This window comes from Zootermopsis nevadensis, unplaced genomic scaffold (assembly GCF_977971745.1).
Source record: "Zootermopsis nevadensis isolate Lab colony 2312 unplaced genomic scaffold, Znev_1.0 Znev_ptg000027l, whole genome shotgun sequence".
Lineage (NCBI taxonomy): Eukaryota > Metazoa > Arthropoda > Insecta > Blattodea > Termopsidae > Zootermopsis > Zootermopsis nevadensis.
This window is the reverse complement of record NW_028259159.1, coordinates 4,157,315-4,180,606: the sequence shown is the minus strand read 5'-3', so window position 1 is coordinate 4,180,606 and position 23,292 is coordinate 4,157,315. Positions and strand designations below refer to the sequence as shown.

Sequence of the window (23,292 nt, the reverse complement as noted above, 5' to 3'; positions counted from 1 at the left end):
AGTGTGAAATATGCATACATTCACAACCTACACAAGACACAGATGCCAGAAGCTAAAACCAACCAAACTTTTCCATTAATGTTTTCACATAGTCAGAAAGACTTATTGATATAGAAATTGCATAAGTCAACGAATTATCTAAACTTGAACAAAATTTCTGCTACTACAGATGCGTAACAGACAGTACTTGTTCACTGTCAAACATAACTTCAAAACTTCATATTATTACTATGTTGACACCAGCACATGGAAAAACAGTTCATACAACATATGTACACACATCTAACTGTCATGTGAGTATGATCTGTGATAATACAACTTTCTAACTACACTGAGTTCAATACAGCTGCAGATGACAGATGTAAGGGGAAGAAGATGCTAGCAGCTTTTTTCCATGATGTGTGTACTACATCAGAAACATTAGACTGTTTTATGGTCTCACCATGATTGCTTTGATTCCTGCAATAAAACCAAATTAAGTTGTGTGCTATTAAAACTGCACAAGTGAGAATTATCACCGATGGGCAATGTGATTATAAACTTCCATTGTCTCAAGCCATATAAGTTACTATATTTCATCACATTACTTGTATATTTCTGACAAAGTCTGCTTATTTTTAAACACCCTTTACCATACTGTTTTGGTACCCTACATGAAATAGCAATACAGTTTTCGCCTCACATTTTCATATGGACACCATCTTGTCATTGATCATACTAGGAAATTAAAAAAAAGACTAAAGGGGTATTTATAAATCACTTTTGCAACAAGTTTCTCAAAATATCAGCCAATTGGTTTGAAAAATTATTCTTAGGGAACAGAAACAATATATCAATAATCTACCATTTACAGCCTTCACAGTTACAAAACAACACAGACACATGTGCACATGCACACAGATACTGCACATATGAACACTGATACCTATGCTTCCGATGTTTCTCCGAGGAGAAATTGGCTATACCCAAAATAATCACTATGGTACATAAACTAACAAAAATTAGCTTGGAACAGAGTAAAATAGTTTCACACTGAACTCCTACCTTTTCAACATCGTCATCATCTACTTGCAAGACCTCTCCAGTCACCTCCAGATGTACATGCAGCTTACTAGCATCAGAGTCACCTCCACCACTTCCCGAGAATTCCTCTGGCAGCCTGCGGACTGCAGAAAAGCCAACGCGGTGAACTAGCCACAGTCTCTCTGCTTCCAGCCAGGCCCGCTCAGATGCAAGCTGCTCCTCTGATTTTGCCTGCTGAAAGTACAAAATACGATGCTCTGAAAAACGTGGGTCATTCCTCAAGCACTGTATTTCATCCTAAAGTCATCTTAATTACGCAGATGATAAAATGTAAATAAACAATGAAATTATGGAGATCAATTTCCAGAATTGTGTAATCTTATGAGAATTGATAGTGTACAGATGGAAAAGTGGTAATTTACAAAAAAATACTGATTATACAAGAAAAAATTGGAAAAACATGTAACCTTTGGTAACATAAACATAATTTGTTGCTCTCAAGAAAAAATAATATCTCAAAGAAATCTAATGGGAGCTGATGAATTTACAACAGTTCAGTCTTAGCTACTAAATGGCACAGGATTCTCATTTTCTTAATTTTGAGAAGTTATGATGTTCTCTTATGAAGATGAGAAACTTTCATAAAAGACTTGGGTTTTTTTTACAGATAATGATGGTCAAAGAGCATATTAAAACCGTATTGTGGCAATGTATTTAAACAGTTTAAATATTTACAGTAATACACAAAAATACTTTCACTTCAAGACAAGGTTACAGCCCTCTAACTTGTGATGAAGGGCTGTTTGGGCAGGGCTATCACACACTCTATATGGTGGTAAAGAGTACGGAGCAATAGTAAAATGGTGATTAGCAAGGGAAGAACTGAAGACATCTGAGAGAACCCTATTTCAGTGCCAGTTCGTCACTAAGTCACACAGGATTTAACCCGGGTCTCTGCAGTAAGAGGCCACATATGGCACAGCCATTTGTGATCAATCTTAATTGAATTTTTCTCTAAATTCGAAGAGAATGCTACCTCATATTAATACAGTTACTGCAGACATTTACCAATCATAGTTGATCCGTGCCTCTTCGACAGGAGATACTCAACACGAGAAATCTACTGTTTCGAGAAGGGACTGTACATGTAATAATCGTAACAGAGAGAGAATATTAGAACCGCAACAAAATAAACTACATCCTCTTCCAAGCGCAGCTCAGCTAGCATTCAAGTCACACACGACAATCCTTCCGTGGGCGTAAGCTCGTAAGCCACCCATTGTCCTCAGAATCGCACGCCCTGTGTCCGCAACATGACCGACAGCAGGTGAGGTGCCCAGAACTAGAAATCAGGATCAAGCAAATGTGTTTCCGTCACGACATTTCGGAAACAGTTCAACTCTTCTCCTCAACATAACCATGATGGACTGATTATTTTGTACACTGACTGCTGTTAATTTTTTCAAACACGACGTTTCGAAAATTGGATGTTTCCGTCATCAAGTAGCAGAGGAGGAAGGCTCTTATTAAACAGGACTCTTTGCATAAAGTTAGTTTCTGTATCTGCGATAGTAACTTTCACGCCCCCCGCTGACTGATGACGGAAACATCAAAAATAACAAACTTCTTATGCACATCTCCTATCAGTAATGGAAGATTTTTACAGTAATGCCTGTTCGAACCTCACATAAAAACATTCGCAAAATGTGATGTGGTGACCTCGCTTTAGCGACCTTGTCCGTTCAGATACGCAGAACAAGAATTCAGGCAAGAGCTCCCTTAAACACAGGCATCAACTGGAGGAATGGCTTCCAAACACCAACACACAATTGCAATATTGGAGATTAAGTAGAGAAATGTGATAGCAAAAGATAAAATAGAAACAAACTCAAGTCATATTTTTAGGACTGGCAATTATGTTAATTATGGTAACGATTCGTCAAGAAATAAGAGAGCGCATGCAACCAGGAACGTCTGATACAGAGTTTGTGTCAGCTCGTGGGCTAATGGTTATTATGGGTACGTTATTCAAGATCGTTATGCACTTACAAGATTAGACACGGCCTATGGTCCATTACTCAGCTGCCTACAGACAGTGAGATGGCCAGAGGCGAACCTACCAAAACAGCGTGAAATGACATCAAAACTACTAAGTTATTTAACGACGCTGCTTCAACTAATGGGGCTACATCATGATGAACGATGTGAAAAATGGTCATGATGATATGCAGGTAAAAATTGGGAAGGAGAAGGCTTCATTCGCTGGAGAGACTGGGGAAAACCACAGAAATCTACAAGTGATGTCGGTAAAGGTGCCACATGCTGCATCATAATTCCAGAAAATACACCCTGTCTGAATTTTTTGTCCTTCCATTAATAAAATATATTTTACACTCAAATGGACTCATTATTATTGGTTATGAGGTGTTCTTTGCTTTAGCGTAAGCGAAGAACACCTTATGGGGCCCATCCATGTCTCTCTGTCTGTCTGTCTGTCTGTTCGCCTTTCATCACACTGTTGAAACAATAACAGTGGATTATACTGTCGCTGCACGAACTTGAATCTTATTACTTGGCCTCGGATTGCATTGTTGCGCCAAAGACTTAGGACACCACTGTTGCTTTTGTTAGTCCCTTAGTTGCCCTACTGACGTCATCGCCCTTGGTATTTTAGTAAACTCTAAAGAGTACATCTCTCCTTCGCCTCTTTACGAAGCTCTTTCAACAAAGGTACAAAGCGCCGAATAAGATGGGACGATGATAAATATACAAGGACTTAATGAGTCTGTCCCGTCTCTTTCAAGGAGATGGGAGGATAATATTAAAATGGAACTTAAAAGAACAGGCTGTGCGAAGGAGATGATCAAGCTCTCGCATAATGGCAGACTGAGATTGGTTTAATCCTTACAGCGTCTCAATATGTCGTAGACCCGATTTCCATAACCATTCTTATTAAACTGGTTCAAGACTCTCTATAGAACTCACCATACAGATAAGATGTAAAAAAATGTTCCTGACGGCCAGCTGCATGTAGTAGAGATTATTAGACAATTATCGACCTACTAATTACTCTTTTGTGTATTCTCGTCTACTTAACACGTTTTAAAATACCGAGTGGCTCAAAAGAATACTTTTTTTAAACAATGGCAATGGATTTTAAAAGGATCCACTCAGTTAAACGTCATTTCTTGTGCCAAGCGGTACTCCATTTACACACACAGAAACTTCCCGTGGACACAAAATTAAAACGCTCGCAAAGTTAAAAAATTTTAATAGTCTGCATCCGCGCTAATTTCATTACATGGTTCATCAGCATAAAGAATGAAATCTCTAGACGTTAATTAAGCCGAGAATGGCAACAAGATATCAGACGTCAAGCCTGTTTTAAATCTGTCTGAAAATAAACATACATGTGGTTTCGGAGCAGTCTAAGAAAGCACAGAAACGGCTCCTCTAGCAATGATTAGACTAACACAAACAGTTTTTACACCAGATGCTGGCCTGCCACAGCACGTGAAAGACTAAAGAAAATGGTGGGAGTGTTATTTAACAGTACATATGTTTACTGCATGTGCCCATGGGACAGCATTTGCCCCTTTTGATCCACTTAAAAACAGAAGCTATCAAAAATAAAATTAAATAAAAACTCTCACCACTGGCGCCTGCTACTATCACACGAAGTTTATTAACAAACGTACTGACTCTTCTATCTCCTCACAAAATGCCGCATGAGAAGCTACAAAATCCACGGAACAGAGACCCTACTGACAAGGCAACAGAATGCTCAGCTGGTCAAAAAAATCTTCACGTCTTTTATGGAACCTCAATATTTATAATCGTGTCCATGAAAGCCCACAACCTGCCAGATTAACCCAATGCACAACCCAAAACCAAATTTCTCCGACAACAATTTTAATATTATCGTGTCACCTACGCAGGTGTTCTGACTGGTCTCTTCCGTTCAAGCATGGCAACCACAATTCTGCGTGTATTTCTCATCCCCATGCGTGTAACATACCGCAAATCTCACCCTAAAAATTTTACGGGGCTTCTATCCCGCAAAACCCTTGGGCTGATATTGTCGTGACCTTGCCATAACCTTGACCTATCATGCTAATATTTCCTTATTATGCAGTTTTCTCCAGCCTCTCGACACTTCATTCCTCTTAAGTTCAAAGCTATCCTAAGCAACGTTTTCTCAATCACACTCAACCTGTGTTCTTCATTTAATGTGAAAGACTAGGTTTCACGCCCATACAAAACAATGGGTAACGTTATAGGCTTGCATATTTTAAAAGATTCTAGCGAGAGTAATACATCCAGTGTATCCAACGTTCACTTTTCTGTAATGTGAACTACTGAACTGGTATAATAAACACATTCGTTGCTTCTGCAAGCAAGCAAGTTACATAGAACGTGGCTGTCAAGTAAGAAGAACATTCAAGATTACGTTTATTTCTGTTCAGGAAATGAAGCACATATAACGTTTAATATTTAAGTTTAACACAAGGATGAGAGGTTCGTCGAACTGAGTGAGCAGGCAAGGTTTAAATATACATACACTCTACCGATTACGCATGGCAAGTGATTTATTTACTGCGGTCCTTGGTCGGAGCTACCGCGGGACAGCTAGCCTGGGTACCAGACAACTGGACCACATGATCATAAATGACGGATGCATATTACAAACTTCATAGACCAAACACATCCCAACACGTTTCAATTGTTTCGTTACAAAAATTCTCAGAACGAGCAGCTGCAATTTTTGACGAAAAACGTTCGATAATTTCAAAAGTTCGACGTGTTTCTCTCTTGAATTTGCTCAATGTAAAAAGAATAACTTAGGATAACTCATACAACTCGATAGTTCGTCTACCTTACTGTTATGGAATTTGAAATGATACAAACGTTTTCCAACATTAGTTTTTACGTCTCTTCCAATGACAAGGATTTAATATAACAATGGGACCTTGATCGCTTCAGTTTCTGTCCAGTATCTAGATCTATTGTGTGTGCACAAAAGAAATCGAACAGAAGTAGTCTGGCTCGCCAGACCAGGAAAGCTACGTCTGCTGAATTCATAATAACCCGTGGCGACATTTCGGGACAGTTACCATGGTGGTCGAGTCGATAGAATGCAATGAAGTCTTCTCAGGCGATTATCCGTGACGATGGAGACTGAAACAATCATCGAAACACCTGGCAGGACTTCGCTACAGCCCGCTAGAAGATCTTATTTCAAACCATAACTGAAGGAAACTTAATTAGAATAATTTACAATAATACCTATCGCAACCTATCACGTTCACCTGTAAGAAATTGTGGCCGACACACGGAAACTAAAATCTTCGTTTCCGGTTGTATACGTCCTCATGAGAGATGTTCGCGCTGCCAGCTAGCTGGAAATGCTGGGTGCAAAGAACCGAATATTATGACAGTATCTTCATACCCAAATTTCGTGAAAATATAATAATACGTGCCCACTATCTTGAACGTCTAAATGAATCAGAGGACAAATGGACATCCATGGAAACGTGAAAGGGTTGCGAAGAACGTGCGGAATCCTACCAAAATACATTCGATCTCCATATGAGTTACTGTGTCGATAAACAAATGCACGCTGAGAATGACTAGTCAAAGGTCTGTGCAAATTCTGACAATCCGTGGCGATGTTAGATGAGATCTGAACCCTTAATCAATCGAGACGTGGCATTCCTCGCAGTGTAGAAACGGTGAAATGACCCAACATTCAGCCGAAGCAGAGAGGCACCAACACTTCACTTTCACGGAAAGATTCCTCCTAATTTGCATTCTCGAGTAGAAAAAAGAAAAAAGAACGGAAATGCTCGGAGTTGCCCAGTGTGTTACAAGGACGAGGCAATGGCTGTGTCCCAAAGTGACACACCTCGTAACATTGCCACATACTATTATTTCAAATTAACATGCGTATATTTATTAACCGTCTACTTATTATGTAACTGAACGAATCATAACTACATAAAGTATAAAAAAATAAAAATCATAATTATATTATAAATTAAGAATTATATACTGAAATTGTCATAAATGCATTAATACGTGTATGTTTGAATATACTTTAACGGAAATGTTAATGAGCTCACAATATTCTGAGGTACCTGTGTTAATCAAATCAGATTCTCCCTCTTGTCAAACATACGGAACATTAAAATGTGTCAATTATAACCGCAGCATGGCGCTGCAATACAAACATACATGTATATGTTTATTCTACGAACTTCCTCGAATGAAAACCTTCTCAGAACAGCGGGTTATTTCTGAGAGATCAAAGACCTTCCACTTAGAAGTGTGGCACAAGTGGGAGATCAACATTTCTAACAACGGAAGTGATTTTACGGAAATTTTCGTTAGTTCTAATTTAAGGCCCTTTCACAAAGGCTTCTATCGAAAATAATATGAAATGCAGTAGTCCATTATATTCTTTCGTGCTTCACTCCTACCAGTATTAGATTTCGCAAGTAAACAGATTACAAATATTTTAAATTCTATGTTTAATTTGGTTTATTATGACGTCTATTTTACTTTAATATCACACAAAAATATTAATTTTCAAACTGCAAATACACATACTAAGACATGCTCGTAAAAATCTGAATTTTTTACATTACTGCATACAATAATAAGAGATAGATGGGGTACTGGTTCTCAGAAAAATAATTTCCTTGGTCCGTGTATTAGAAAAGGTCAAAAACCACTGACACAGGCCATCTAATGAAATCTACAATGTCGTACTGAGCTGCCTTAACGCATATTTCGATCCGAGATGCCCGGCTGGCAATGAAACATGATTCTTTCGCGGACCTTGATGCCCACAAGCTTTCACGAAGTAACTCTCCTCAAGAGACTGGATTCTACACCGAAAAAAAATGCTATTCCGATATCCACAATCATGATAATTCAAGCTGTATAATTTTAAGTCGTGATCAGATCCTGGAAAATAAAAATACATACAGGCAGAAGAGTACGTACGTAATCAACGCTTTACAGATTAAGACAGCAAGAGTGTGACATTACGCTGAAACGTAAAGTACGGATACTTTCCAAATATGTTCTTTGCTAATTAGTGTTTCTCTGTGGTCTTAAGGTTCGCCCCTTCTGAAAACCGGTTGATTTGTTCGTTATATTTCCTTACGCGGACTGAATTGAAAGAATATATGCACTTATAGTTAGTGCAGAAGCTGTATGTTTTCGTTTGAACACGAAACTTAATGCGCAGAAGCTTCCATTCACATTTCATTCGACCGGGGGGAGGGGGGGGGGGTTTCAGATCCTTAGTATCAAACTTCGATGGTTACTGCAAAAAATTACGACGAAAGGCAGTCTTCCCTATACCCTCGTTAGGCATTCGTGTGCTTATATGAGCCGAATAAAGGGATCCCTACCTACAACAGACAACGTGTATACTGTACGTTACCATATCAACGGCTACCCACCCAACAGCAGCTCCTGAAGTGACGACCAAACACTCACCTGCAAGAAAGAGAAAACTCAATTAATAACTGAATGTATATGAATGTATACTGTCCTTCGTTCTGGATTATACTGGAATATCAATAATTTCATTTAATACATTCTCGAAGCAAGACACAATGCAAAAACAAGAGACATATTTTTCAAACCGTGTTAATTCTAAATTTGCGTAGAGCCACTGAAACGAAAAGTATCACGGATGTGATCAATCAAACGGCTAATTTTATAAGCTTCACTTTTCTTCAACAAATGTACAACGAGAAAAGAACTGTGGGGCATTACTCTTTTCACGACCATCGTGTAGATTTAAGTTCCTGGGGCACCGCTCAGGCGCAACATAACGACAAAAACATGTGACTGACTGCCAAGGGAAAATGAGGCCACAAACTGAATGCGTTTCGTAAAAGGATCATTTAAATGCTAACTTCGTTAACAGACTTCGGTATGCTATTCCTTTATCGGCTACATTAGTCATAACAGAATCATCCTTTGCCAGCAAATAAACGTGCAACTGATACAGAGCTGTAAAAGACATTCCATACGCCGATGAATAAATTGTCCTGTCAGGTTCTGAAACGAGTATGGATGAGAAAGATCCTTCTACGAAAGATGAAATGATGTACCCCAATTTGGAGTAAGCATATTATCCACGTGCGTTCCTTGCAATTTAACAACGGTATTAACGGCGATGCTCACTCAAAACTGATACTAATCCTACAGCGGGACAAATTATAAATATATTTTCCTCATATCACAGAATGCGTAATACGACCATCAAGTCTTGCATAAGACATATAACAGTTGAATGTTACTACAGCCTCTTTCTACTCATATGCTCTAGATTTGAGATCTAGACTTAATATCATAGATGTACTGAATCACATTAACATTCATTATCCTTCAATAACATTTATAATGATTGTCAAATTAATTCATATTGGTTACGTAAGTATGTATTTTCTATATAAACAGAAAGGAAGATATTAACACTAACAATCAGCTTCGTTTTGCTGCGGATACAAATGTGTCTTTGCATTGCTGTTCACACAACGTGCAGCTCAGATTATTTGTTCCTTATTTGTTGGCGATTTATGTTTCTTTCGTCCTTTATTTAATGACGCTTCGTCAACTAAACAGATTAGTATCAAATAGCAGGATAATTATGAACTGGGTAGGACACAGAAAGAAGTGGCCATGGCCTATCTATAACTATTACTCATTCATAGGTTATTCAACGGCGCTATTTCATAGCCCAAGATCACACAACGTGTTATCGGGCATGGTCACACGAATGGTAAAAATCAAAGACATGGAAGGAGAGGTCGTAGCCAGTTTCTATGTACTTCCTCGGTTTTCGTCCGGAGACATGAGGAATACCACTGCATTCGGCACGACAAAGACCCACCGCTGATGTCTGGAGACCATATAAACAACGTTCGTTTCAGAAAGCTACTGAGGAGAATAAACTGTTTGTGACATAAAACGTGACGAATCAGTCGCCCGGGTGGACACACTCGTAGACTCAGAAAAGGAGTGTCTTCCGAACACGGAATTTGTCTTTTCAGTACAGAAGCTGTCACCCGGAAAGCGAACAGCAAAATGGAAAACGAGATCTGCCACAGTAAGACGATATGAGCGGACATGTTTGTCTCAGATGTCCATTTCCAGCTCAGTTTCAAAGTACCTGGCCACACCGGTGTAGTTGTCATTTATACTGCAATTCGATAATGCGTTACAACTGAATAGCCATCTATCCTGAGGCATGAACATGAATTGCAAATAGGTGGAAACAAAACGGTACAAATATCTGAACCCGACGAAAATAAGCGCCGTACTTATAAAGTTGCAACTTCAAAGAAATCGCGACTGAAACTGTGAAGATACTTGGTGGCTGTGCCGCTAGCACTAGGGAAAGTGACAATCCACGGGGCAATTGCGCACGGCGGAATGGAAACCCGTGCCGCCAGCACAGCAGTCAAATATCCTCAACGTAGGCCTTTTACTCTTCACCATGTAACGTTTTCTATACTTCCCTCCTGAGTTAAATACCAAGTTTTACATCTGTACAAAAAAATTGAGAACGCTTACAGTTCACTCATTTACATATTTGTAACATTAGAAATAACATAATTTAAAGCCTATTTTAATAAAGGGGGGACTAAGGTCGCTTTTTTTCCGAATTCTAGCAGTATAATCTAAAGGTGAGGCATGACACTGAAGATCCCACGTGGGGAATCCCTAGCCGAGGAATTCTTCGGTCATCCACACAGGTCAAACGTACCATGCCAGAACTGTTACGCTTCACGTACATTTCCTAACTAGATTCTTTCTTGGCCTTCCTCAGTTATTTCAGGCGAATTTTGGAATTCCTTAAAATAGGCCACGACCGCGTCCTTCCAATACCTGCGTATTCACCATTCAAGCCCACGCTGTCATCTCATTCGACGTTTCACGATTATTTCATTTGCAGTTAATAAGGTTTTAGATAAACAAAGAACGAATAAATCTGGAAAAAATTACGGTTACTGAAGTAGCCTACTGGGAAACAGCGATGAGGGAATGTTACGTAATAGCCTATTCTGGAAGTCCCGGAGTATCCTGAAAGTTAAGAAACTGAAAATATTACCTTCTCATCTCACTGTCCATTGTGACGCTTTGAAAATGAAAGTCGTTACGTCAATACGGAAAGCAGAAACTTTACAAATTTACAAACAACAAAATACATGGGAAGAACTGTGAAAAATTTCCCTCGGAACACTTGCTCGCAGAGGAACAATGATGAATCAAGTGGCGATCTTTCACTTTGGCATAACATTAAACAGCAAGGTAAATGACTTATTACGACATAGTTTCCACTGAAGCAATCAGACGCAACACCCAATTTGGCGAGAACGCAAGTACGCAGACAGCTTTCTTTCAGAATATTTCGCAAAAGGACCAGTCTGCAGAGCAGTTCTCAAACTTTACAAGTTGGCTGCTGCTTTATGTAGAGATACGCCCAACCATTTTCCAAAATGTTCTCAGAGCAAACGAGTACAGACAACTGCAGAAAGGTCGTTCAGTGCAATCTTAGTACGCAGCTTACAGTCTCCTTAACCCTCTGAAGCCGAAGCTTGTCCAAATAATATTTAAGAAATCGGTCCGTACCACAAAGGAAACACAACACTTTACCATTACGAAGATCATTTGGTTGATGCTATTTAAGGAAATGATCGCTGTTTACTATGAGAATGAAATAAAACTCATACACAATATGCATAGTTACTTGTTATTAAAGTAGGTGGTACATATAGTTACCGCTGGGTTTTAAGGGCTACACGAGTTTTTTTTCTGAATCCACGCGCGTGGGACGAGCCTTAAAATAGAGTATGACCGGTTTCTCTCTGGTCCACAACAGTTCCTAGTTCATCACCCTGCACAAAAACCGAAGCTCACTGCCTGAAGACAACGGTCTGAACACGAAGTGAGAATCACTGGACCAAACGCAAACCAAGTAACAAGGAAATACACAGCATTTCATTACGATGAGTTCTATAATTTCAAGTCTTCACCTAGTAACTTCGTCACGATCAATATAAGAATTCGATGGGCAGACGAAACTGTATTAAGCAGAGTCTTCCTTAGGAATTTCCCATCCTGTTTCCTCAAGATCAATCTTAATATTATCCTCATTATACACTTCGGTGCTCGAATGGCCTCTTCTCTTAAGGCTTTCCAATTTAAATTTTATACGCATTTCTCACCTCGTCCATTCGACTTTTTCAACAGCAACTCTGAATCTGGGGGTTCCATAAGAACACGAAATCGAGAGATTAGAAAGACCAAGTATTACTGTTCAATTAAGACTACGCCTCATGGGATTAATTACTTTGTGTGGTTTGTGGTTGACTCGACGACATTGAATTATCCACAAATACATAGCTATATCAAAATAGGCCCGACTATTATCTTTAAATCTCTCTAGTTTTCATTTCTTTTTCTCTTTGCATTTACTTCTCATCTCTCTCAACGCAGCGTATCGGATATGAAAGTTGGAAAACAATATTTTAGTTCAGCAGCAAAGCAGTGGAATAGAAATAAATGCATCCTAATTCCTATCCCGTGTTTCTGATATCAAGGAGATTGCAATGAGTCAATTATTATTCTATGGGGAAAGGAATTTCATTCAGGTGCGCATCTTTGGAGACTCCCTTATGATTACTGTTCACATCATGCGGTACAATGGATTAATATGTACGGTAACGTCTTCATTCCGTCACATGATCGACCATTGTCTCTCCGTTTCCGTCCACCTTCATCCCTGAACGTCTGTTTGTATTGTTCCACTAGCCCCTCGGAAATCATATCTATGCAGACAACACCCGAGTTTCACGCCCCTGATACTCGACTCAATCAAGAATTCTCAGTTGGCCACAGACCTATATATTTAAACCTGCATAAAACAGACCTCTAATTAAACAGAAGCCTGCCTTTATGGGAAACTATATCTGGTTCTGTATATATAAATTAAAACAAACGTAAAATTACAGCTAGAAAAATGTAACCGACACGGAAAAGATAAAAGAGACCCGCAGGGAAAGCAGTTGGCTAGAATTATGCAAAATATTTTATAGTTTTTGTAACATAGCCGGTCAGGACAATGAATCTATGACCGGATTTCCTGATTGAAAATTGTAATCAATACGACTTAGTACAATTAACTGTAGTAACCTTACCTAAAGTAGGCCACGGTTGTTTCAATTCGATATCTACCCTCCTTTACTCACCGTTATCAGACGCATATCAGCAGAATGGAACAACAGCCTGTCTGAATGTTGAGGGATTTAGGCGGCACTTGGTTCAAAGTGGCGCAACCCGGAAGGACTCATTACAACATAATTTGCTGCTCGGTAGCGTGACTGATTGCGTTGCTCTCTGGATCAGAAACTCCTTACTGGTGTATGTCAGTCGATATTCGAAGTAAATTCTGAGCAAGAAAGTATTTCAGAAGGCCGTGAGAATCGCCATTCCATTTCAATGTTGCATTATTACGGAAATACTACGTCGTATAAAGACCAACAATTTATGTGTGTGTCTACAGTTGATTACATTTGTCTGACTCTTACGCAGTGTGGTATCTCTACTGATGACTAGCTGCCAATAACAGATCTGTATTTATGGTAAATCAGCATACAGACCCGGTGAGAGTTAAAAAGATGTTCAATACTGCTCTATTAACAGGAAAAGAAAGCAAACATCTGCATTTATTTCTGTTCGTAATGTTTTTCGACTTCCAGTACCAACTCTGTTTCTCTTCCTCATTCTTTATAACCCCCCCCCCCCGGCCATAACCCAATTCTGATATTTCCTCTCTTTTTTTAAGGGAGCGTGGGGGTGCCGAATCTCAGTGTTCGAAAGACGCAAACTGACATCATGTTCATTTATTTAAATGCAACAAAATGAAAATGTTATTACCGGCCTTAATTTAAACAAGATGGTATCAACAATTAAAATGTTTCGGTACAGCAGCATTGCATAGTTCACGAACAGAGTACGGTTTAATAGCCTTAACTCACTCATTCACTGCACGAGTGCACAGTCCTTGAGAAGCTGGCTGGGTGCTGAGACTGTCCATAAATTCTCTGCCTCAAAGGAAACCCAGACGCTCATTACCCTCGCTGCCCACCACCAATGTCAATCATACGACTGGCAGGAAACGGTACGGATTATTTCGCCATACGCGCTTTCGCTGTCCGCGGTTTTATTTCAGTATCACGACAGCATCAACATCCTATCCGCGGCAACACTGCACGAATCTGCTACAGGCTTATCTGAGAATGTGATGCAGATAATAAGCTTAGCACCAGTTTAACATTAAAATTGAGACTGTTAACATTTCCTGATTCGCAGGAAAGCAACCCCGTGTACAAGTCACCCGTAGACTGCGAAAGTGTGAGTTGTATACCATTTGGATTTATTAACAACGTCTCTTGACCATATGGAAAGTATCAACTGCTCATGGGAGAACCTGTTCGACACAATGTAAATTCATTATATAATAAATCCCAAGTCGCCAGCACACAGCGCAGTTCAAACATGAGAGCAGTCGGCATAAAAACCACGAAGCGTGAGTCTGACTAGTTATCAATGTTCATCTTACAACAATTTTTTGTTTACGACAGAAAGAATCTCGCGCATGGACATTCTCAGTCGATGTTCTTCATAATATCACACTGAATCTCTGTCATCGTACAATTCTCCTGCTGCCTATAAGCCTTATAGTTTATCTCACAGTACGCAATGTCTGCTCCGTACTTTGTGGTGCGAATTACAATATTAAAAACAAATCATGTGCCTTAGCGTCCCTCAGTCCCATCAAACAAATATCGGTATAGTTATCTGAAAATAAACCACGACAGATTTTATGGCTTACTCTGAAATTAACAAGTTGTCAATCAAAGCAGACGTTACCCTATCATTCCACTCCTTATTCACTCATGCATCATCTGGGGGATGGACAATGAGTCCGTCAGCGACCCCACTTACACAGAGACTGTCTCACAATGTCGTAACAATAATACCGTAGTAATGAATTACCAGGTACTCTTATTGGTTTAAATTAGGGAATGACCACTTCGAATCTCGGCCGTGACGGTCTACTTTCAGCTATCCCTATTTCTGCCAGGCAAACGTCCTCACAGCAACTGAAATGAACAACGACTAGCAGGTCCCCAAATCCCTTCCGCATAAACCTTTCGTCTCATTTGTCGTTATAAATTTTCCGAACAACCATTAAAACGCACATATACATCAAAAACAAACTATGAAGAACATTTTAACATCAACAGCGTCTCTCCACGGTCTCGTAAAGTGTATTTCAGGAATGACAAACGAGCGCATTTACCTCGGATCGCTAGAGGCTCATGGGTTCACGCTTACAACAGCCTTCTTCGGGACAGCCACAGGCATCGATAAAATAGTCACACAGCGCAATATTAAAGACAATTACAAAATAACTGGGAAGTAATACATATTTTCACATGCTTCATAATATACAGTGAAGTTACTGCAACTGCTTCATTAACCTGGAAGTTCGTAATGAGTTTCCGTGACTTTCCAGTTACTTGAAAAAATTGCTATACTATCTTAAACTGAACAGGGCAATTATTTTCCTAATCAAGAGTTAATTCAAATTTTATGGGCATTTTTTCAGTCACTTAACACGAGCTAAACCGATTTGATAATATGGGTTTTATTATGACCATCGCGCGACAACAAAACAGTGTCCACAAACATCCTGTAACATAAAAGAATGCAGCCCATGCCACTGTGTCGTGGTCAGAACTCCCAGCTTCGTATTCGGGGGTTTTGTTGTTATTATCTTGTTCGGAGAAAAAGCTACACAGAGCCAAACACTAATACAATGCCTTGAAACAATTCGAAACACTTACGCTCAAACCTCTGCAGCTAACACAGGAACATTGACCCTTTGAAGCCCACATGCTATTCAATTCACGAACTCGTATTTTGCCCACAGAATGAATTTATTCTTTCACAGATACCAAGTACAAATAACGATTATCCCTTCAACACCATTAACCAATTGATCTTCATAAAAAAAGAGGCGTTGTGTTTTCCTAGAGGTAAGAATCGAATTCGTCCCGCGCCGTAGCCGCGCGGTCTGAGGCATCATGCTTCGGACCGGTGATACGGAATGCGCGCTGGTTCGAGTCTCGGGGGAGAAGAAATTTTCTCATGAGCTTTCGACCAGTGTATGGGACCGGTGACAACTCAGCATCGTGAGGAAATTGGGGAGCTACAATGAGTAGCGTAATCCGGTCATGAAAACTAGCAATGGCTGGGGGTTCGTCGTGCTGACCACACGTCATCCTATATCTGGTTGGATGATCGTTCACCTCTGCTTAGGCATGTGAACGTGAGGCCAGCAGTCAAGCTAGTCGGCTTTGGCTCTCTGGAGCTGTTACGCCACGATTTTTTTAAGAATCGAATTCTAAAAGATGTCGATGAGCTTTCGGGTTTCACAGGTAAAGACCGTCAGTGTCTCGAATTAAAATTTATAAGAAGAACGTGATATAATAACCGTCTCACCTTGCCATCTGTGTGAAGCTTTTTGCTGTCGTCCAAAAGTTGACCCAACTCCTTATACAAGACGGTCCTGCCTGTCGTTAAGAGAGAGTTTGGCTTCGTGATGAGGGACGCTTCTGCAAGTTCACTCCACGACACTTTACAAACACCTGAGAATTTTTTGAATCCAGACGGAGGTCTTCTACCTACTGGCACAGGCTTTTTCAGACCCGGACACTGGGGTTCTCGCCCACTAAGGATACTGGACTTCAAGGATAACCCTGAATCATGACTACCTCTCCCATTCATTACTCTAGAAGGCTTGATCAAGTTCCTAGTCGGGGTACAACTCCTGCCTAATTTACTACCGCTATTTTCCACACTTTCTTGGGAGCCCTTCCCGTTCACGTGATTCGAAATTCTTACTGGTGCTAACTTTCTTTGGCGCTGGCAGTCGTTATCACCGATCTTCGTGTTCGGATACGAATAATCTTCTGTAATCATCTCAGTAGGACTTTTAACGGAGGTCTTCCTGTTCAAGGAATTCCTTGTTACTACAGTTCTTCGAGCATGTTCATCCTCAATGTTCTTGTCTCCTATAACAGATTCCTGAGAATTTTTCAAGTTCAGAGACGACTTCTTTGCAGGCTGTGACCTTCTTACCCCGGCTCCATTAGTCTTCACGGGACACCCACGTGGAATGCACGCAACATGTTCCGTCACCCTCTCAATTCGTTTCTTCCTCCTCATACTTAATCCACTATTAATTTTCCGAACGTCCTCCGAAGCTACAGACTTTACACTCTGTCCGCGTATTCCAATGGAACTGTTTTCTGTTAAATATCCGACGCCATCGTTGAAATTCTTTGGTGTGACACAACACTTATCCTCCGCCATTTTGCCCACGTCTATTTCATCTTCATCAAAATGTCCGTTGCCATGAAAGGCAGTTTTGCCTGCTGACGGTTTCGTAGGCGTAGAGGTTTTGTTAATATGGCCGTCGCAAGAAAAGCATTCGTTTGAGTCACAGTTCGAAGAATCTTCGGTGGTCAAGGAAGACTGTGATGGACGCGCGGTCTTTGATGCGTGTAGAGGTGACGTGGGGAATTCTTGGCCGCTGTCTGTATCACTGTTGTATAATGAATTAGCACTGCACACGCTCGTTGATCGATTGCTGTTATGGGAACAAGTGCTGTTGTTACGATGATGGTGATGGTGGTGCGGTTTACTTCCCTGGTTTCGTTTCCACTTCTCAATCCCACTACCGTGATGTTCGCCTGAGCATGACTTGTGATGGTTCTGCAGTATCTGCTGTTTTGTCTTAGGCGTTGTCACGCCACCACTGACTGGCGTCGAAATGTCAGGACCACCACGCAAAGAATTCTCAAAAGCTCCTAATTTCAACATTTTGTTTATGGTTTACCTATCTGACTAGTTTTCCTGTTTATACGCGAATTCAAGAAACGTCTATCTCCTATAAAAGCTTTGAAACAACAATAAACAGCAAGCTTACTGTAAAAGTATAAATAGTTTACTTTGGCACTGCAGTTAACCGTTTCTCGATTGCTGCTTTGTAGAGAACAAATCAAGTCCGAGCGTGTCCACGCACAGCGATACGCAGTATGAGAAATCCTGTCTGTTGTCTTCAGCCATAATAAAACAAACAATGAATAGTTCATGGACTCACTGCCGAAACAAGTGAAAATCAACAACGATCATTTATATAACGATAACATACAGAAAGCAGTTCACTAAATATGACTATTTTAAAACCACACACGTCACTCGCTACAAAACCAGTCAAACATAATTATCACTTCATCGAGAGACTCAACTACACTTTTCGCACCTGAGAAAAGACAAGACGTTGGTCCTCTGATCACTTTCACCTGTGTGTTACGAGGTTACACACATGTTCGGAGATTTCTGTAGCGCGTTGTTCCCCAGCACTCCCTCACCCTGCCGAAGATCATGACGACGTATAATAACAACAACACGATACATAAGTCCACATGGAGACGACAAGAGGTCGCGTGCTTTCCGCCTCAATGTTAGATCACAACTGACAGTTGCTGGCTAAGGAGGGAAGGTTGTCTGCAGCGTGTGTTGGTTCTGGAGGTAGAAGCAGCACGCGGCGACGGTTGAGAAGAAACCTACGCAGCCAGCAACAGGACCTGATCTCGGGTCTGCCCGATCGCAGGAACTTCAGTCTGTTCAGCTGCTACGATCTGAGCTTCGGGTAGTTCAGGAACGCAACTACGTATGCTCAGTATCTACTAACGATCAGTGGTATAAGTTGGTGGCATGGGGAGACGTGAAATGCTGTTCCAAAGTCTGTAGGAAAGTGACCACTCGTAAGACGGCAAGGTAACATTAAACTGGATCTTAAATAAATTGGGTGGGATGATGTGGATTGGATTCATATGGCTCAGAACACGGTTCAATGACGAGGTCGTCTGAACATGACAATTAACTTTTGAGATGTACTGACTGGCTGAGCAACTATCACCTTCTCAGGAAGAACTCTGCTCAGTGAAGTTGGATTAATTTAGTTACACAGCACGAATCTAAGAACTGAGGAGATTTTGTTTTCGTCAGTTAATGGCACCATATTCTACTATAATATTTAAAGGACACAAATATAATTAGAATTATGTAATAACTTTTGATATTTCTGAAAGCCTTCAAAGTAGGACATCGCAACACAGCCGTTTCTATCACAAACGATAGACGGAAGGAACGGATAATAAACCACGATCCTCAAGACTGAATGCTCGTGGAAATGACTCTGTTATGGCGGTGGTGATGAACTGTGAGCTGATAAGAATGGAGAAGGGTCCGGACAAACCTAGTAACACTTATGTACAATTTCTCCTGAAGACAAAGAAAACAAAAATTCATTGCGGACAGCAATTTTTGTCAGATTTGTGTGGGCTACAAACTGCGAGGCTAACTAAGTAGAACAGTTATGAAGAGTGGGCACTGCTGCTCCAAATTGCGAACTCGTTCCATCGTGCTATGTAAAGTATATAGGCCTGCGCCAGACAGCAACCGTTCCTCCCTCCGATCTTAACCCACACGATTTGAGACCAGGGCCACTTGATGCTGTGCCTTTCAGTGCAAGTCAGTGTAAACAGACAATACGGTTTTGCTACTCTGAATACGAATTCAATTTTTCTAAATTCCGCTTGTAATCTGATACTTTAAGCACCAAAACTTGGCCTACAAAACAATTTACAGTGCAGTAGCAAATGATTCCAGTCGATCTGGACCGATTTCAATCAAATTAAACCGTTATTTTTGTATAAATGTCGGAAAATTGTTTTCCAACATCACCAGAAATGCGTTTCATAAAGAGGATGGCGGGCCGGACTCCTTCACACCATAAAAAATTATAAACTTCAAGTGGAAAGCAGTATTTCTCCAGTGGCATCCAATGTCCACTAACACGCTTAATCTCTTCTTCAAATAAACACTTCTACTCGGATCGAGAAATATCCGGAGGAAATCCTTTCCCGTGTATTTCCTCTTACATACATTTGAAGCACAGGGCAGTGGAATATGGGAAAACTAAATATTTACACACTACACATACATAAATTACACGTTGAATAGAGGGGAGAAGGTATTTCTTCCATACTCCGCTTTATTATGTGCCCTTTAAACACGAGGAGGTCATGTCTGTCCGAAATGTTTCATAAGCGAAACTACTGAACGAATTTCGATTAAATTTGGTCCCGAGAGTCGGGCGAATTTTTTGTTCGTATCAGTCAAATATAACCCTTTCTCTACCTGGAGCTCAAAGCCAGCTGTGGTCTCTTCTCCTGTTTTCTAGTCAAAATGCTGAACACGTTTCTCTACTTCCCTGAGTTTTGTGACTGAGGACCATATCATAACCGGCACCCGAGATAATCAAAACTGGAGATAAGCCAGAGACACGCTGGCTTCCGTGCAGGATGTTGGAACAACAAAGAATATGATTCTTGATTGCAGAAGTGTTTATGACACGAAACAGTACAGTACAAACACTCCCAAATGCGTCTCACCAGCTTGTCTTGCGCGTACTCAGATGTGCTCCACGGGAACACGAAATGAAATTTGTTACACATGAACCAAACAGCTTCACGAGAAACAATTACAATGATTCAAACACCCTGTACCACATAGGAATATCAAGGAACACTGAACTCCTCCCTGGGGGAATGACTACATTATAATTAACTTTCTTCTTCTTCTTCTTCTTCTCATTCAGCAGTCCTTATGTGGGCGTTTTAAGGCGGCCTTGGTATCTCAACTGTTAATAATTTTCTCTAATGTCCGGTGCTATGGTGGGATCGATTAGCTGCGACGGGAAGGGTGTGGTGACAAGATGGTAGCAACTATCACAGAAAAGACTCGACAACTTAGCAACCGCTTTCCAATAACCTAAAGTGTGCGTAGGATTCGCTACAAGAATAAATTAATAAGACAAAGTCAATAGCCTACCCGGGTAACCTACTCAGGCCATGTTCAAATGTCACAACGCGTTACGTAGTGTCTGTGCCTCTCAATACAGGGGTCTTGACCCCGTCATCAGTGTACCCCGACAAAGGCCACTGGCTACCTAGCTGGAGGCTTCGCTAAATATACAGAAAGGCGCTGTCGCACAGTAGCAAGTTGAATTGAATAAATGGTTCCGCTTCTCCAACCATTCGCATCGGTGACTCGCACCTCTTTTCTACACCTGACGCTATGAATTAGACTTAGCAATCGAGTCGACACCGTCAGCATTTCGAATTTCCTACCTTTGCACTTCCAGCAATCACGATTGGGAAAGAGAGTAAGTTGAGATTCACATCTCAATCACAGCTTCTCTTAGAAACTTTCATAAAAACACGTCCATGTACTTATTACGTCAATAAAGAAAGAAAGCAAACAAACAAACAAACAAGACCTCTCAGTGGAGTATCGGATGCTCAAAGAACTTCCAGAAACTGAAATTACTGTCACACATCTAACTTCCACGAGAATATATCTGATTTAAAAATGGATGAATCTCAGATTCTTAAACAACGTTAACAACTGCCGAGGTTATGCAATGGTGCTATGTCTGCTATTATAAATATCACATCGAGACGCACCGATTACATGACAGCACGTGTATGAGTTCTCGCTTCTTGATACAATAAATAAACAGGTAGAAAAGACACTAAGGTGAAAGTCTAAACCTGATTACATTTCACCGAAGCCACGAAGTAAATATCAAAGGGACTCTGTCACAAGTTGCAGCGCATTCAAAGGACAAATTGAAATCCAATTTCCCAATCGGTTGGGGCAGATTGCCCAGCTACGTCACTTGACATCTCAATAAGGTAGGTGGCCTCTGATCCTTCGCTGCCTATAAGGGAACTTATACAAAGGCCGTTCAGTCCAATTTAAGCACTGCCTATTCTCTCCCGCCATGCTCTCGAGTAATAATTAATTAGATCTGGCACAAAAGTGTTCTATTTATAGCTCTGTGTTAAAGTTCCGTGTAAGTCATTACACAATCCATTTACAGCAGGAACAGAAAACTAGTCATACAAGAAAACCGAGTAAACAGCGTTTTCTCCTAATTAGGAGGAATTATACAAATGGCACTGCTAGAATGCGATGGAAGGAACCAAATAAGATTCCGTGTACAGAAGACAGCGTAACTATAATTTAAGGAAGTTGAGGAAATGTAACCACATTACTTCAATTGTAAAACAAATTGGCCTAACTCGCAGGTGCGAAACGTAATGCCAATTCGGGGGGACTGGGAAGGTCGCTGTTCGAATCCCGGTCGGATGCCCAACTGCCCCGGTTCCAGCCGAACGACGGAAAGACATGTCGAAGCCGACGACGACCACCATGTATGCAGCTGTATCAACATACTGAGCAAATGGAAGTAGACTGATTTCTCTAGTTCCTAATGCGGATCAAAGAATGCAATAACTTCCAACACAACCACGTGGTAACCCATATACAGCACCAAGTACTTGCTCAGAACTGTAACCGAGCGACCAGGAGAATGACTCATTGATAAAATATTTCATATGGGAGTGTTTACCTTCTCTATGCGGTTAGAGACTAAAATATTAGCTCAACATGCCAATGCATATCAAATCCCTTATTATTTAAAAAATTATGTTCACGTGTCTCCGTATAAACAAGTTCATGTCATCCCTATATATTTTCTTAGTATTCGTGTTAAAAAAATGACAGGGTCCAGTGGAGGGCTTTGGTTAGTTCGGTGATGAACCTTCGGGTTCCGTAAACCATCTAGTTAGTTAATTAGTTAGTTATTCGTGTTAAAATAACTTTTAACGAACTAAACACACAACTCCCATCTATGAGCGTACGAACAAACTTCGAAGAGCATGCGTAGTAGTCACGCAGTTCTCCGCTAGGTAGAACCACATACATGAAACAGTCCTGACATCTCGTGTCGGACAGAAGAGTCATATTCACGTCTGCGCTGCCATAATGGATTCTGTCACGGCTCTTTCCTTCCATTCAAAAGCTACCACCGGCTGCCATAAGGTGAAGAAACATGCCTACATCTTGATTGCTGGATTTTTATCCACAAGGAAATGGTTTGTGGTAACTGAACGAATACTTTGTACAAGTTGGCAATTATTCAAATGACACTTGTCATCAAAGTGGAAAAATAGTCTGGACTTCTCAGGTTCATAA

The 23,292-nt window shown here is 40.6% G+C and overlaps 1 protein-coding gene across 13 annotated transcripts in view; it reads right to left on the bottom strand.

Annotated features, from left to right (window-relative positions):
• Mhcl (Myosin heavy chain-like) overlaps positions 1-23,292 on the bottom strand; it is a 113,304-nt gene that overhangs the window by 56,422 nt on the left and 33,590 nt on the right. For 9 of the 13 annotated variants that reach the window (XR_015537245.1, XR_015537241.1, XR_015537246.1 and 6 more), the window contains exon 5: positions 1,045-1,257. Coding sequence is in view for 3 of the 13 variants with exons in the window: in XM_022069990.2 (XP_021925682.2) it covers positions 1,045-1,257 (213 nt within the window). In the remaining 10 variants the exon portion in view is untranslated. Of the gene's footprint in view, positions 1-1,044; positions 1,258-16,620; positions 18,307-23,292 lie in introns of those variants that run through there. The other 4 variants (XR_015537248.1, XM_087356472.1, XR_015537249.1 and 1 more) reach the window with 3 other exon arrangements.